Source organism: Bidens hawaiensis, unplaced genomic scaffold, assembly GCF_021521415.1.
Source record: "Bidens hawaiensis isolate Kalapana, Puna unplaced genomic scaffold, B.hawaiensis_p1.1 tig00028274_1, whole genome shotgun sequence".
In the NCBI taxonomy this organism is placed as follows: Eukaryota; Viridiplantae; Streptophyta; class Magnoliopsida; order Asterales; family Asteraceae; genus Bidens; species Bidens hawaiensis.
Window position 1 is genome coordinate 61,925 of NW_027494610.1, and position 17,605 is coordinate 79,529.

The following is a 17,605-nucleotide window of genomic DNA, read 5'->3' on the forward strand; positions in this document are numbered from 1 at the left end:
TTGATCAGAGATAAAATCAGTTGGGAAGACTTAAAGATTAGAAATCTTGAATTGGTTTGACTTTGACCACGTGCATGCTCCATTTGAATGTCATTCGCGATTAAAAAAATGGGTATTTATGCTTATGATAGTCATAGTTACACTGATTGAGATTTTTTATACAGTTTTGAAAATGAATTTCTTTATTTTCATGCTGAAAAAATAATTTGTTTAAACTGAAATGCTTTACTGTATTACTTCTAGTGATTAAAAATTCTCTTTCTGTGTTAAGTTTGCATAACATAGGACTTGCAAATTCTTGGAAGATAAAATTATTATATAATACAAACAAGAAGTTTGGTGCCGCAAAATACTGATTACTTTGCAGCACCGTATTGGTCCTTTTTGGTTTGTTTTGGTTTCGACAAACGTAATGGAAACCGACCGAATTCGAGTAGACTCAACGTGTTTTGTTTTAGTTCTAGTACCGCAACAAACGTAACGAAAATCGACAAAATGCTGATTTTGTTTGTTTTTTTTGTTTTAATTCCGGTACCGTCACGAATGTGACATAAACCAACCGAATTTGCGTAGACTCATTACCTCAATGACCGGGATCAACAACGATCGGGTTTTACAAACGCCCGAGTTTTACCGGCTAACACCACCCCATTGGTCCACTTCAAATTATATTATTTTTTTATTTTAGTTTTAGTTCTGGTACAATAACACACGTAACCGGAACCAACCGAATTCGCATCGACTTACCGGCTTAACACTTGTGATCGACAACGCTTGGGTTTTACTATTGTCCCGGTGCAACGCGCCGGGTAAAACACTAGTTATATATAAATTGTATGTGTGTGTATCGGTGTAATGGTGTAAACGGATCTCTACAGCAGCTCATGGATCGAATAACTAGTTATCAATGAAACTTCATTCTACTGGTCTCAGTGAGATTTATTTCAGTTAGAGATTTACTCACACCAAAAGAACAAATCTGATGTTTGTTGCATATATTAGTGATCTTAATTCAAAGGTATAGCAGAACTATGCAGAATGTTGTGTACGAAACATAAGTATTTCATAAACGATCGCTTGCCTTCTCACAAACACTTTTAACTCGTTCAGTATTAAAGAAAATCAATGATTTCTCTTTATCCGAACCATTCCATAAATTCAAATACCTGTACACAAGTTTACCAAACAGAGATACATCAGAAGACACAAGACATTGTTTTTTAGTACAAAATATGCTTCTCTAATCTCCCCTTAGTACTTCCATATTATAAATGGTTGATCCATTGTGGACGTGCCAATCAGCAAGGGTAAAGCTATCCATCAGTTGCCTCCCGTCAAACGTAAATCTCCCGTTACCTCGGGGAATACCTTCCATATCCTCGAATATGCATTTCACTTTGTAGACGGTGTAAGAGGGTCTGACTTTCATAGTAGTAGTCGTTCCGGCTAGAGTCTTGATGAATATATACATATGTCCTGTTGATATGCGCACAAGTGTGAGTGTGAATTCCTCCTTGATGTTACAGTCAGCAACGGTGTCGATGTTGTTCAAAACCGTTTCATCAAAAATCAACTCCTGCTCGTCCAGGGGAATATGTACCTCACCCTGGATCTTGAATTTTACATCGCCGATGGTGTTTGAAGGGTGGATTTTCACATGTACGACACTCCCTCCCTTCGAATGTCTTGACGAATATCTTAAAAAATCCACTTGATGTACGCACAAGTTTGAGGGCGGATTGCTCGTGGATGTCGAAGTCATAAAGGGTCTCGCAGTCCCCAAGAGCCATTCCGTTAAAAATCAACACCTGCTCGTCAACAGGAACACACTCCTTATACATGATCCATAATTTCACGTTGGCGATGGTCTCTGTGGGGGTGACTAACAAAGAGATGGTCTTTTTGGTGAAAGTATGCACAAATATTTCCATCTTTCCGTTTGGCGCCGTATCAATGCAAGTAAGAATTGATCCATCGTTGATGTTTAAGTCAGCAAGTGTACGGCTATCTTCAAGGGCAACACCATTGAAGACCAGCACGTGCGCAAAATCAGACATTTTGGCTTTGACGTTGCTGATGGTGTCCGAAGGATTGACTTCAAGATAATAGGTGATCCTTCCTTCAAGGTTCTTGATGAATATGTTCATAAATGTAAGATCACTGAGATTACTGGACTTCTTCTTACCTTGGATCTTGCGTTGTATTTGACTGATGGCGTCCGAATCTTTGACCAAAACACGGGTGATCTTATCAGTGGCGGTTATCACTGGATTGCAGTCAAACAAAAAATTAAAGTAAATTAAGAACAGACAGAAAAACGTAACCAGTATAATCCCTCTCATAGCACGGCAACTAAATTTATAGGATTGACTACAATGGGGTGCAAACAAGCCGATCCGAGCCCGAAATCAACTAGGCTCGAGCTCGGCTCGTTTAACTTATACAAAGCTTGAATTCAACTCGTTTCAAGCTCTATTTCTAAAGCTCGATTAAGCTCGGCTCGGCTTGCGAGTAGTTTTTTAAGCTATATATATTTCAATTATAATTCTATATATATTATTTAGTTATAACTTATTTCTTTAGAGTCCAGCTCAATAAGTGAAGCTCATGCTCGTATATTAAACTGCTCGGATTGGCCTAGGATTACGAAACTGCTACTGAATATAGGCAACCAGGAGCAAAATCCATTTACTGTACTGGTAAACCCTAACGACTGACTGAGCCTATAAATATAATAATTGTATTGTTTACAAAATAAGTAAGCCTGAAATTAAATCTAAAACAACATAATATAGCAAATGTTAAAATCATAATAAAGTGTACTGATGATCGGAAAGATCCTTACCGTTTATCTCGTAACTGCCGCTAAAGTCGAAGGGGTTTCTTCAAATGATTAATGATTATTAATTAGTAATTAGGAAGGCTGAGAAAACGATGGAGGCCACTCTAATCCCATTATAATTTCTTTTTAGAGGGGAAGGAGCAGTTAACGTGAGTAAGCTTCATGGGTTGTTTATCACATGGCAAACCCATCTCTAACTATGTGGGTAGTTTGCCAAATTACAATTTGTGGCAAAGGTTTGCTATCAAACATATGACCGTTGAAGATTTTTTTAAGAAATTAAACCACTAACTCTTCACCATTTTTATTCACTCAAACATTTCATCATTTTTATTCACTAACTCTTCATCATTTCTATTCACTCAAACCTCAATGGCAAAATTCTCAAACGATGATCTCGGGTGACAAACTAGATGCGTACACGCTAAGAAAGGAAGCAACGCTTCAAGATTTGGTGGGTGCTAAAAAGCAACAAGTGGAAGATTCTAGAGCATTGATTGCGGAACAACGCGAGAGTGTAGCCAAAGGGATATATGACATAGACTTTAAGACATATACTCGACCACATGATCATCTAGAGGACGAGGTGAAGAAATCGCTATTAATGCAAAACGAGAAATTACGGAAAAATATAATTGACCGAAGAATCATCTTGTTTAGATGTTCGTGTTTTAATTTTTTTTTGTTTTGATCGTCATATATTATTTTTCCGGTTTTCAATTATAATATGTAATAATTTTAATTTTATTTAAATTTAATTGTTTTATTTATTTTTAAATTTTAACAAAAAACAAAAAAAGTTTTAGGGTACTCGTGGGTAGGTGTTTCCAGTTACTTTTGGGTTTGTGGGTACTTAAGAGTATAAATGAAATAACGGTGTATGATTGGCCGGTACATGGGTAATATCCATAAGTGCCCCTTCCTCTCTTATAATATGCAAATGTAGTATTGACCCGTTTATAATTCCATTATTTTTATATGTATATGTTTTTAAATGAGATTTATGTAATAGCTTAGACTATTTTAGGATTTTTGTGCCAAAAATTTATTAATTTGAAAATAAATTGGCAAAGGATAAACATAATTACTTAACAAATAAAATATCATGTAAATTTAGACTTTTAGACTATTAATAATTACTTTTAGACTATTAACAAATAAAGTGTTATGAACAAAGCGGCGATGCGGAAGCGAAACAACACACAAACGATATAAACACACAGTATGAAAATAATAAACGACACAAGAAATTAACGTGGCTCGGCCACATCCACAGGCTGCAACTAGGGTTTCTCTTTATTAGCTCAGAACCAAAGAATACAATTACAATGACTGAATATATATAAAGATGAACTTTTGGTTTCTATCTTGGTGACCACAAAAACTAAACGGGCCTTTAATTAATTTAATAAAACCGGCCCACCATAAACCTTCTAACCGAAAGCCCAACAACTAAGGACTTCAAGCCCAACACCAAGAACAAAATAATTTTTTTCCTAGATTAAACAGGTTTGTTTTTGTGTCAAGCCACGAACATATGTGCCGCTTTTGGATTCATGTGTGTGACAAGATTTTCAGATTTGTGTAAAATTTTTAGGTTCATGTTGGTTTTCATCCGCCAACTCCGTTTAACAGCCCTCCTAAGGCTGTAGATGGTCTATCTAGAAAATGGACAACTTATATGGCTGAGTGGCTTCACTAATACATATATTTTTTTATAGCTTAATCAAAAGATGTCTTTTATATCTGCGTTACATTTAACTTATGATTGCTTTACACAAACCTAAAAAAAATTGTATTAATTAATATGCACGACTAGTACACTCTTATTATGTGCTATATGACAATATAGATCATGTATAGTCCTGAGTTATGAAAATGACGTTAGATGGACAAAAATAACTCCTCAAAAACTTAAAAAAAAAAGGTGTACATACTATCCTTTGGTTTGATGATGTTTTTATTTGGAAGAATATGAATAAAAGGATAAAAGCTTTAAATTCTAAAAAAGGGACGAAAAATAAGTGTCAAACAAACGGGTCATAGTTTTCTTACTTGAAGCATCTCTGGTAATCTTGTATGCATTTAAAATAAAATGTTGATGAGTTCGGGCGTGCTTTTTCTGTTTATTTTTAGCTAAATAAATGTGACATATTTTAGATAAGACGTAATACAAATCAATCCATTCATAAAATATTTGTTACCTTAAAACCGTAACAAGTAATACTCATTTGAAATTCTGCTCTAGAAACAAGATTGAGTTAGGTACCAATTTCTTTGTAGAAAGAAGAGACTATTGTTCTAAGAGTCGTGAAAATACTTATGCTCGCTCTTTTGATATGTTCAATTTTTATTGTGAAATCGTCCATTTCAGTCGAGGTTTTCCACTTCAAAGAAACATCTATAACATGCTAAAAACATTCAAGGTTTTTTCGTTTTTGACTACTTTGTTTATCGTGGATTTGTGTGCTTTATATATGTTGCGAGAAGAAAAGGAGAGTGTCGACCATTTATATGGTTGATTTGTGGGCTATATACATGACGTGGGATGAAAAGAAGATGTAGTTGTGACATTCTAAGCAAATCTCACATTGTTCGACTACAAGAGAGATACCGGGCATAAGTAGTGGTCGACTTCAAAGTACCATTAACTGTTTTTGGTGCTTTGACAATGGATAAAAGAACTCTATGGTTAAATGTGGGAGAAAAGTTTCACTATTAGTGAATCTCACTCCTGAAGTTAAAATATAATGTGATATTGTTTTTAGTTTGAATTAGTGTTTAGTTAAATTATTAGTACTATTAGTTTATTTTTTATCAAGTGTTATTATTAGTTTAGTACTCAATCAAACATTCAATATTAAGATTTCAAAAGTGATAATGCGAGGAAAAAGTTAAAAGTAGAAAGAAAGATATTAAAGTGTAGAACAATGACACAAGTTTGTGAAAGAAAATAAGAGAAAAAGACAAAATAAAAGATTGAAGCAGAGATAAAAGATCTTGTAACCACAATAAGAATCAATGTTGAATCCTCTAATTTCTGGTATTTATTTATTTACCATTTTCATTATTTGTTTTAGGTTAAACATCGAAATGAAATCAACATTAAGTTTGAAGGGGTGGTCATGTTTGATAACAGTCTAATCTTGATTGTTTTATTGATTTTTGATAATGAAATTGATTACAAATAAGCATATTTATAAACCTACTAATCCTTACTAGACTAAACTAGAAGAAAACTTGTCTCTTGCTTTGATAAACCAAGCACCCCTTCAACTCAAAATCAAACCATCTTGACAAGAAATCATGTTCTGAGCTAATATAAGCATGATTCGGACCTGCTAAACCTGCCGTAATGCTAAACTACTAATCTGTCACAAATCAGTTGGGAAGACTTCAAGGTAGCGTTTGGTATGTAGGAATGACAGTGGGAATGGAATAATTCATTACATGGGAATGAAAAAAGTGATATTTGGTTGCTCAATGGAATGAAATCATTCATTACACATGGAATCCAATTCCATCAAAATCATTAATTCTCACCCCCTTCTTTTTTTTTCATTCAATTCCTCATTCACCATACTTTCTCAACACCACCACCACCTAACAACTACCGCCACCACTACCATTGCTGCCATCACCACCTAACCGCCACCGTCGTTGTTGCCACCACCTGACCGCCACCACCGTCGCCGCCACCCTACCATCGCCATCACTATCAATGCTACCACCACTTGACCAATGCCACCCCACCCCCACCCCCACCACCACAACCACCGCCCACCACCACCGACACCACCATATTCGTCGCCAGAGCTATCACCACCATCGTTGTTGCGGTTTTGTTTTGTTTTCTTTTTTCTTTTTTTTTTGTAAAAAAAAATATTTTTAGATAGGAGTGTTTTTATTATTTCTAATTCATTCCTACAATTTTTTTTTATACCAAAAAACAAAAAGTAATAATTCATTTCATTCTCATAGGCTAACCAAACAATACAAAAGAATGGTAATGATCCATTTCATTCCCTTGTCCATTCCATTCCTTCTCTCATTCCATTCCCCTTTCATTCCATTACCTCCAACCAAACATACCCCAAGATTATAGATATGAATTGGCTTGACTTTGACCACTTGCAGTCTCCAATTGAATGTCAATAAACAGTTCTGGTTAAAAAATATGTATCCATGCTTACACTGATTGAGATTTTTTATACAGTTGAATAAACCCAAAGGCCGCACAGTCAAATTTCATATTGGGAATGACTGCAACCATAGCAGGTTCAAGCCTCAAGGCCTACGACCCGGTCCCCGTGCTCTTAATGTCACTGTGTTTTCAAAGTTAGGTTAGAGCAAAGACACATTTAGTAACAGTATATGTAAGGATAAAAATGTATTTTAAATGTTATTAGTCATATTTAATGGTCAAACGAGCAGAGTTGCTCGCAAGCTACTCGAGCTCAGATCGATAAAATGCTCAAACGAGCCGATCTTTTTCGAGCTCGAGCCGAGCTTGAGCCTCAAGTAAAGCTCGTTTAGTTATCAAGCCTGCGCTTGAGCCTTATATGGGAAGCTCGTTTAGGCTCGTCGAGCCTTTAAGGAACCTTGTGTATTTTTTAAGATTCCCAAATTTTACAAAAAAATGTTATAGAAATGTTGCAACAAATTTTATAAAGAATGTAAAACTCAATAATGCTGCTTTGAAAGTGACACATCAAACTTAATGTTAAGAACAGTTTTGATGTTTACAGCATATATTAATGATCCTAATTCAAAGGTATAACAGAACTGCTTATATTAATGATCCTAATTCAAAGGAATAACAGAACTATGCAGAATAGTTGCTTACAAAACATAAGTATTTCACAGCTTTTATATCGAGATTAGTCGAGTTGTTTAAATACCGAATGGCTACTCACTTTATACACCTAATTTATCAACAAAAAATTATGAAATTCATTCATTGCATAAACGCTTATAACTCGTTTTATCATAAATGTTTCTCAGTCGTTTTGATGTTTTAATTATGAAGAACATCCAATCATTTCTGTTAGGCCGAACCATTCCATAAATTCAAATACATGTACACAACAAGTTTACCAAACCAAACAGAGCTACAAAATATTAAATAGTTCATAAAATATGCTTCTCTAATCTCCCCTTAGTGATAACACACTATGAATGACTGATTCATTGTCGACGTGGTAATCGGCAAGGGTATGGCCATCCATCAATTGCCTCCCGTCAAAGATAAATCTCACCTGATCTGGGGGAATACCTTCGATATTCTCATACTTAAGCTTCACATTGTAGATGGTGTCAGTGGGTTTGACTTTCAGAGCAACGTTCTTTGCGGATTGAGACCTGATAAATATACGCATATATCGCGCTGATAAGCGCACAAGTGTGAGTGTGGATTCCTTGTTGATGTTAAAGTCAGCAATGGTGTCGAGGTTGTCCAGAACCGTTTCATCGAAGATCAGCTCCTGCTCGTCATGGGGAATATCCACCTCACCCTGGATCTTGGATTTCACATTGCCGATGGTGTTTGAAGGGTTGACTTTCACCGGTATGACCTTCCCTTCGAACGTCTTGACGAATATCTTCATTGATCCCCTTGATCTGCGCGCAAGCGTGAGGGCCGATTGCCCGTGAATGTCGAAGTCGGAAAGGGTCCCGCTGTCTCTAAGAGCCATTCCATCGAAAATCAGCACCTGCTCATCAACAGGAACACCCTCCTTATACATGATCCACAACTTGACGTTGGCGATGGTGTCCGTGGGGGTGACCGACAAAGAGATGGTCTTTTTGGTGAAAGTATGCACATATATTTCTATCTTTCCGCGTGGTGCCGTATCAATGCGAGTAAGAACTGATCCGCAAATGATGTTTAAGTCAGCAAGTGTACTGCTATCTTCAAGGGCAACACCACTGAAGACCAGCACCTGCGCAAAATCACCCATTTTGGCTTTGACGTTGCCGATGGTGTCCGAAGGTTTGACTTCAAGATAATACATAATCCTTCCTTCAAGGTTCTTGATGAATATGTTGATAAGTGTGGAGGTACTGAACTTCTTCTTACCCTGGATCTTGCGTTGAATTTGACTGATGGTGTCCGAATCTTTGACCGCAACATGGGTGGTCTGATCGGTGGCGGTTATCACTGAAGATGCGATCAAACATTCAAGTAAATTAAGAACAAATAAAGAAAACAAGTACACAATTTAGTGTATTGGTAAATCCAATCTAACGAAGCATTAATCAATTAATAACCTCTAAAACAAGTACACAATTTAGCAGCAAATAATAATAATAATAATAATAATAATAATAATATATTGAGGTTACCGTTTATGTAGTAAATTAAGATTGAAAGAAGCAAAATACATTTACTGTATATACAAAATAAGCCTAAAAATCATAAATTAAATAATTATGTGTTGATGATCGGAAAGATCCTGTAATTTTTTACAAAATAAGTAAGCCTAAAAATCTGATGAACCATCAATTAATTAATTAACTCTAAAACAGGTACAAAATATAGCAAGTATTAATTATTAAAATGATTTAAGTGTTGGTGTTGGTGTTGGTGTTGATGATCGGAAGGATCCTTACCGTTGATCTCGTAACTGCCGTCGAAGTCACCGGGGTGTCTTCTTGATGAAGCCATTATTCCTGAAATGATTGATTTGGGTTTTGCATCCATTCAGTGGTATATAAAGGCCGGCCAATTAACAAATAAAATAACATGTAAATTTAGATTTAATTTTAAAAAAAAAAAATTTGATTAAACGGGTAGTTTTTGTCCTTTTGTGTCAACCCCAAGCACATTTGTCGTTTTTGGATTCATGTGTGTGAAACGATTTTCAGTTTCGTATAAAACAAATTTATTCGTGTTTGGTTCGACCCGTACACCCGTTTAGCAGCCTTCCTGACGGTGGTCCATCAAGAAAATTGACAACTTATTTGGCTTAGTGGCTACACTGATACATACTTTCTTATAACTTAATCGAAAGGAGTCTTTTATGTTCGCGTTACCTTTGACTTATAATTTTCTTCTATTAACCGATTTGCATGACTAGTAAATACTTATAGTAACTTTATTTTGTGCTATATGACAATATAGATCATGTAAGTTGCTACAACGAGCATGGGAAATAATAAAGGTATGGACGGGTGATGGTATGGACGCTTCCAGAGTCATCTTCCAGCTTGTACCTATAACACGAAAGAACTCATTAGAATGGGACCAGAGACCAGGGTCTTTAGACCACCCTCTGACGCTCAACACTAGTAATTTATCTTGTGAAAGTATATAAATAGTAAATATAGTTATGTATGGTAGAGATCTCCCACTTATGGCCTATTGGTAAGAGGCTTGGGTTCTCCAGTGGAGACTCAAGTTCGAATCCCACTTGTGTCATATTTGGGTGGATATTGGCAATGAAAGATTTGAGCTGGGCATTGTGCAAAGGTTGTCAGCTCAAATTCTGAGCCCACCCGGGTTTTTGTCCCACTGTGTGTTACGCCAGAGAGTTATGCTCTTGTGGTGGCACAACGGCTGTCAAGTGGAAGTCGGCGGTATGGTTTCCCGGGGGAATGCCCAAGCCAAAATCTGAAGCCAACATGGGCCCGATTAAGACAACATAGTCTGGCCAGAATGGGGCATCGGGGCTCTCCAATTTGGAGAGTGTGGTAGCCTAAATATAAGAAAGTCGCCGTTCTAATAAAAAGTTATGTATAGTAGAGATAGAGAATGCAAGAGGAGATATTGGTTGATACCCAACGGTTAGAGAGCAGCTGAGATGATTTCAGGCTGCTTAACTGATGATTGGTCGTTGGGGTAGGAGTGAGCTGATAGTGTTATACCTCAGCAACTCGTGGACCTAGCAACTCAGAGGACTAACAACTCCAATTAATGATAATTACTCTTTGGAGAGGAGGATCTCTTAGTGAGTAGTATTTTGGAAATAATATTCTGGCGGAGTATTAGTGGGAGAGAGAGAGAGAGAGAGAGAGAGAGAGTAGAGAGAAATAAGGTGAATGAGAATGAGAATACCTTTGGCTGGAATATTCCTTTTATAGGCAGTCGAAAGCTTCTCTAGGAAAGTTTAAGCTTCTTAAGGAAAAGTGGTAAACTCCTCTTTCAGCTTATACAGACTGGTAATGCCATTATCGTGCAACCTATGTTATGCCCTTGTCTGCCATGTCGTCACTTTTGCTTTATGGTAGATACCAGCTTTCCATACATGACTTTTCTACAACTTTATTGTAGCAGGAGCTCCCTTGGTCAACTTAGGAATCTTGCTGGGCAAACTTCGAGCTTCCCTATCTGGCAGCTTGTGTTTGTTGCTTTTATATTCCTAAGCATCTCCAGCTTACGGGTGGGTAAGCGTACCCACGTCATCAGGCCCCCAGTCAGAAATATTCAGATTGTTGTGACGAATGCGTGTGACTTAACTCTTTTTTCTTCATGATGTTCCCCCTGGGTGTTTAATGCTTTTGGGCTCAACGACATGCCTCTTAATAGACCAATGTATATACCCATTTTGCTGTTTTGGGCTTGTTTATTGAAGCCTATAAGCTGGAAAATGTTTCTAACGTATGGTCTAGAAGCCAGAACCTTGTGGCTCGAAGCTTCCGCGATTGAAGCTTAGGGCTAAAAGCTAGGGGCTTCTGGTGTCGACCTATAGTGTATTATATTCATAGTGATGAGCGGCTGGCAGTTTAATAACCATCAATGTGATTGATTTTATAGTTACTACCAAGGGTTATGGTGGACTTATAGCAACAACTGGAAGCTAGCTTCCATCTTGACCCTTCGATACTTTACGCTTTCTTCAAAACCTCTTTTATTTTTGAGAAAACTGTAAAATGTGGTTACAACCTCTCATTTTTGTTGCTTTTTTCCAGCAAAACCCATTGATTAATTATTTCTTCTCCAGCAATATCTTCCCTTTTGTTCGTTTATAAGGTAAAACCTTCCCTTTTGTTTCTTTTGTTTTACAAAAAGGGTTCAAAAAGGTCACCTTATACATTCGTTTCTTTGATCATCAAATATTCGTAATCTGTTTTGAAAAGGGTCCTACTAGGGACACCCACCACACCCATTAGTACGCCGCGTATAGAACTATATGCGGCGTATTAGTGGGTTTTTCTAAAAAACCCCACCAAATTTGTCTTATTATGTTTTTTTCTTTTCTTTTGTTATTATTATTGTTATTTATCATTATTATTATTATTAATTATTTATTATTTATTATTATTCGAAATTTGGCAAAGGACGTTCGTTCCAGGCTTCATACTTCGACGCGGTTAGACCGGCGCAGCCGAATCGTTGGTTCGGCGTACCCGCTCAAGGGCACCTGGTTGCTGAAACATACATGTGTGTGTTAGTCAACACGCCACTAACAAATCAGAAAACAAAACGTCGTCGTTTTACCGGATCTAGTCTGCGCACACGCCTTTACCGTTTGAATCTTGTCGTTTGAATCTTCCTCAAGAAGCTTTCATTCCTTTACCGGCGGCCATCACAAAACAAAAAAAATAAACAAACGGTCATGATATTGTGTCATATTGTTCAATATGAAGCATATTAGACTCTTCTCAAATTTTCAACTTACTCGATATGAACTGAGTGTACTCACCACTTAAATAAGACAAAGCTTTCAGGTTTCCACGTACTTACACCGGTTCTTAATATTATCATTCAACACCAAACCTACAAAACCCCCCATCTAAACATAAAAATAATACTAACCTTAAGCTTAAGCTTAGTGACAACGAATATGTATTGAAGTGAAAACAACTATGGTTGGTGGTGGTGGCCAACGGTCAAGACAGTTAGATTTTGAAGAAATCGAGAGGAGTTTCAAGATGCTGATAATGAAAGCAGCCAAGAAATTGAAAGTTCGTTCTGGCAATGTCAATTTTCCCAAATAAGTCCTGCAACTGATTCAAGATGCCGATATCAAAAGCAGCCAAGAAATTAAAAGGTCGTTTGGAAATGTCAAATTTCCAAAATAAGCGCTGCAACTGAACGTCCTTTGCCAAATTTTGAATAATAATAAATAATAAATAATAATAATAATGATAAATAACAATAATAATAACAAAAGAAAATAAATAAAGAAAAAATAATAATAAGACAAATTTAGTGGGTTTTTCTAGAAAAACCCACCAATACACCGCGTATAGAGCATATGCGGCGTATTGGTGAGTTTTTTTTAGCAATTTGGGGGGGGGGGGGGGGGTTGTAGAAAACCCCTTTGAAAATTCTTTCTTGAATGTTCTCATACATCATCGTGCTACCCTAGGTCAATTGGTACCTTTTGATTTTGCTAGGATTATGTATTTCGAAATCGTGTGTCGATCACTTGGGTACTAACCTTCATTACGTAGCGATGGATTTTTCAATTAGCTGAACACGGCGATTGGTTCACTATTGAGAAAACTCGTTGAGAATGGTCTGACTTCTAGTAAATTAGTTTCACCTTTACTTGGAAAGCATAATCTCTTTTTTATTTCCGATTCCTTCTTCCCTTTGCCCTTGTTTGCAGGAAGCATGAAGCTGCATTCAATGAGGTATAACCTGACACTAAGGAGATTCATTTTGTTCTTCGTAAACGACTTCTTGAATTTTTCGTTCGTCTTCGCACGTTAGTTGTTTCATTCTTGTAATTAGCGATGAAGATGTTGCTCTTATTGTATCCATTATTGGTTTCGCTTGTCACACCCCAATCTAAGGCGGAAATGCCGGGGCATGATCCGATTGCTCACAGCTCGAAGATACTATCATATATAAAAGTGACAATATCTAATTAATTATTTTATTTCAATTACACACAATATCCAAATACAATAAAGCTATTCAAATAAACAAAGAAAAGCTCAAATAGATATCAACTTGATAATATCCTAAGGTTTTGTCTACGTGTCCAAACTTCAATCTTTAATACAAGCAACCTGCATATGCGTAGAAAATGGAGTTTTGTCAACAAACATGTTGAGTGAGTTTATCACCAATTTTTGACACCAAAAATAATGTTAATATAATAAATAAGCAAAACGTAATAAATCGGTAATGAAATCAAACCATGAGCAAATAAGTTCTCGATTAAACCATTGCCAAGCGAATCGGTCGCCGGTAATCAAATATGAGCAAGTAATAATAAGACCGTTGCCAAGCGAATCGGGTGGTGGTCAATAATGAGAACCCTCTCCAAGGGGATATTTCAAACGATTGCATACAAAGACAAATAAGCACATAATAAGTAGATTTTATTAATCACACACAATTACACATTTGCTATTTTTGATATATATGTATAGATATGTATATATATAGTATGATATATGCATATGTCCCCAAAATGTTTTATAAAACTGAGTAAAATAGGGGAATGATAAAACTCATCTTAGATTAAAGGCAAGTGAGTATAATTAAGAATAAACGAGTCAACGGATAAGCGAGTCGTCCAATACGCGTCAAACGAGATAACTAATTAGAACCTGAAACTTTGTAATATAAAACTATAAATAAAAATGAACTTAATGCCGCTGAATCAATCCAAACAGTGGAGTAGAACTCTAGTTATGTTGAATCAAACGTTTAAGCGAGCTGGTACTGACCAGAATACGAACAGCGAGTCAGAAGTCAGGTTTTGGTCAGTAGCCTTAAAATTTAGTTCCAATAACCAAAGAAACGCTTCGAATGACAATCCGATAAAGGTACTTATATATAGAATGTACCAGCGGTGTATCCACCATTTCTTTATCATCTCATCATTCGTACCGTTACCCAAGCTACCTTAGGTTCTAAATCATGACACATAATTTTACGTATTATGATTTCCATACGAGGACTCGGATAATTATGTTCGCGACCATAATTACTCTTGTCGTCGGATGGTCCGCATAACTCGTTTCATCATGTGGGTTGTAAAACATTTAAACCATCATTTTGAAAGAAGCAAACGTTTTGATAACTTTAAATATAAATTCAAGAGATACTTATTTAATGTTCAAATTTGATTAATAAAACCAGGTGATTTCTATTATATCTTTTGTTTAGGAAAGTTACAAATTTTGGAGACTGAAATTGATTTCTTGAAGTAGACATGTGAAATGAATTATGATGATAAAAAATAAGCTAAGAGTAGAGTATGAAGTTAACCGTGATAAATAAAGGAACTTGATTCATGAGATGATATGCGCAAAAGTCTAATTCAAAACAATTTTTAAGATAGTTAATAACATGTGGAATCTGTAAAGATCGTATTTATTAGGAACAAAATTCTTAAGATCGAGAGTATAAATTTATTTTGTGAGTCGAGTTTAGTTAGTTGAGAACTTATGAGATTTAAAGAGAGGTTAATATAAAGTTATAGCCTTTCAAGTTTGTGATTATGAGATGAGATTAATTCGATTAAGATATTCTAAAATATTATAATAGTTAATAATTTAAATATTAATGATAATGCGAAAATGTACATCGTTAATAAATTAAATTAGTAAACGGATATTCCCGAACCACCGAGATAGTCCTATTCCAGTTAAATCTTTAAAATTAGATAAAATATAAAGTAGGTAACTAATTAGATTAAATTGAGAATTCGTGGATTTTTTTCCTTTTTCATAAAATCGTTATAAATATTAGGAAGTAAGTAATTTGAGTTATCAATAATGGAAATTTGAATAAATAATAAATTCTAAATTAAAGTGAAGCATATAATAAATTGAGATAAATGCGAGGCTAGAAATGCATGAACCACCATGACTTTTCAAACAACTACGAAATTATTATTTAAAACGTTCAAAACTTTCAAAAAAATCAAAGTAGGGAGTTGAAATATTTACGATAAAGGTTCAATCAAAAAGTCAATTTAATAATAAAAGTTAAGTCAATTAATGGAAAATTTTTAATTTAAAAATGGAAATTAAATTTAGAGAATACATAATTTAGTTTAATAATAATAAAATTTACAATAATTGAATTTTAATAATAAAGATTTATAAAATGGAAAATAAGTTGTGAAAACCATCATGATATTGAAGAAAACAAGAGATAATAAAATATTTATAGTTTAAAGTTGAGGATAAAGATTTAAATGTACTTAGAAATTTATAGTTTGAGGATATGGATATAAATAAGAAAATATAATTTAAATAATATTTTAACGGATATGAGTTAGTATAAGATTTCTTGTTCAGTGTATTTTAGTTTTGTCGAGATTGGCGATCGTTTGGTTAACGAAATACAGCAGCAAACTCTTTGTCGATTCTAGTAGTCGAACAGCAATCACGAGAAGCAGGTGAACGACGTTGATTACGATGATTGATTCCTAGGAAAGACTAATGCTAGAATGTCGCTATCTAGTCAAAAACAATATAAATCAGTGTCCTAATCACCTTAAACTAGTCAGGGTAATTAGGGTGTCGAACCACGAGGAGTATGTGGTCAGTGTAAAGTGTAAACGATTCCTAACATTATGAAGTAATTCAATTAAAGTGTTGATCACACTAGCAAACAGTTTGGTTTTATAATAACTGAACAAGTAATCAAAAATTTAATCAAGTAACAAGGACAAATCACACCCGAGAATCCAAGTAAGCAATCAAACAACATCTCATGCAACTTAACAGATAAACTATCCTGTGTCAACTACAGACTGACTAACCGGTTAAACATTAGGCATCCACGCTCGCTAACACGCGGCACTGGTTATCAAACGGTCTCTGCCAGTGTGACTCAACTAAGGGCAAACGTATGCTTTTTCGCAATTAACAAGTCAAAACAATCCTATAAGCAATTATCATAGCAACTTGCACACTAATCGTTCTGATCGAAATAAACCTAAACTGACGTTGTGCACAGTAATACTAGACATCAATACTCATAGATTAACATCAAAATAATTACAATCAATCGTTCTAGTACATGAGAAAATAACTGAAAGATTACAAACTATACATCCCGGGTATGACTCGAGGGATCTAGCCGCGTCTCGGCATCTCTTGGGCTTCGGTTATGATGGATAGGAGGATCATGCACTGGACCTTGAGATGATTGGGATCAATGGTTCTCCTCCTTGATGCTCTAAAAATCGTATGGATAGTGAATAATTGCGTCTAGGGTTGTCAAAACGTAATATATGAAAAAACCCTAGCTTTCACGATTATGGGGACCATCGCATAGCGCGATGGTCTCCTCTCCTGGTCCATCGCGCTACGCGATGGACCAAAAGTCAACGAAGTCCAAATTGAAGGGCATCGCATAGCGCGATGCCCTGCCTCTCACACCCATCGCGCTACGCGATGGGTGGCTTCACTCAACAACTCCCAATAAATGCCTCGGTTTGCGTGCTGGACATCCCGGGTCTTCGTTACGTGCTCGTACAGGTCCAAATTAAGTGCGTAAGTACCTGTGACCTGAAACACAATAAACACGTATGAAGTACCAAAGTTCCTAAAATAAACGAGTAAAACGACTAAATTAACATACTAATATATGTACAAATAAACCGAACATCAAAGGCCTTTTATGAGGACCAGATATGATAATTTATGAGATGATGGGTAAGTTGTGTGGATAAGTTAATGCGATATAATAGAGAAGTGTACCTAAATATAATCGTGCAAGTGATGACTCGAGGACGAGTTGGAATTTAAAATAATGTGAATAATTTTCTTAAGATATTTAATTTAATAACTAATGTTTACAAAAATTCAAAAGTAAAATGTTATTGGGTTGGGCTTCCCATGGTA

At 35.7% G+C, this 17,605-nt stretch overlaps 2 protein-coding genes across 2 annotated transcripts in view; both read right to left on the reverse strand.

Annotated features, from left to right (window-relative positions):
• Positions 1 to 1,169: 1,169 nt before the first annotated feature.
• LOC143576723 (uncharacterized) overlaps positions 1,170 to 17,605 on the reverse strand; it is a 57,825-nt gene continuing 41,389 nt past the window's right edge. The window contains exon 2 of the mRNA XM_077060752.1: positions 1,170 to 2,266. Within this exon, the coding sequence (XP_076916867.1) occupies positions 1,602 to 2,147 (546 nt within the window). The 5' untranslated portion in view covers positions 2,148 to 2,266 and the 3' untranslated portion in view covers positions 1,170 to 1,601. The remainder of the gene's footprint in view (positions 2,267 to 17,605) is intronic.
• LOC143576722 (uncharacterized) lies at positions 7,968 to 9,509 on the reverse strand. The gene is made up of 2 exons (XM_077060751.1): positions 9,455 to 9,509; positions 7,968 to 9,002 (listed from the first exon to the last, which is right to left on the reverse strand). The coding sequence occupies exons 1-2, from the start codon at positions 9,507 to 9,509 to the stop codon at positions 7,990 to 7,992; spliced, it is 1,068 nt and encodes a 355-aa protein (XP_076916866.1). The 3' UTR covers positions 7,968 to 7,989.

Bases quoted from the DNA above. Each gene is read 5' to 3' on its own strand.
- LOC143576722 (XM_077060751.1), bottom strand. From the start codon at position 9,509: ATGGCTTCATCAAGAAGACACCCCGGTGACTTCGACGGCAGTTACGAG. The intron at 9,003-9,454 runs GTAAGGATCCTT...TCGCATCTTCAG, and splicing joins CGGCAGTTACGAGATCAACG to TGATAACCGCCACCGATCAG.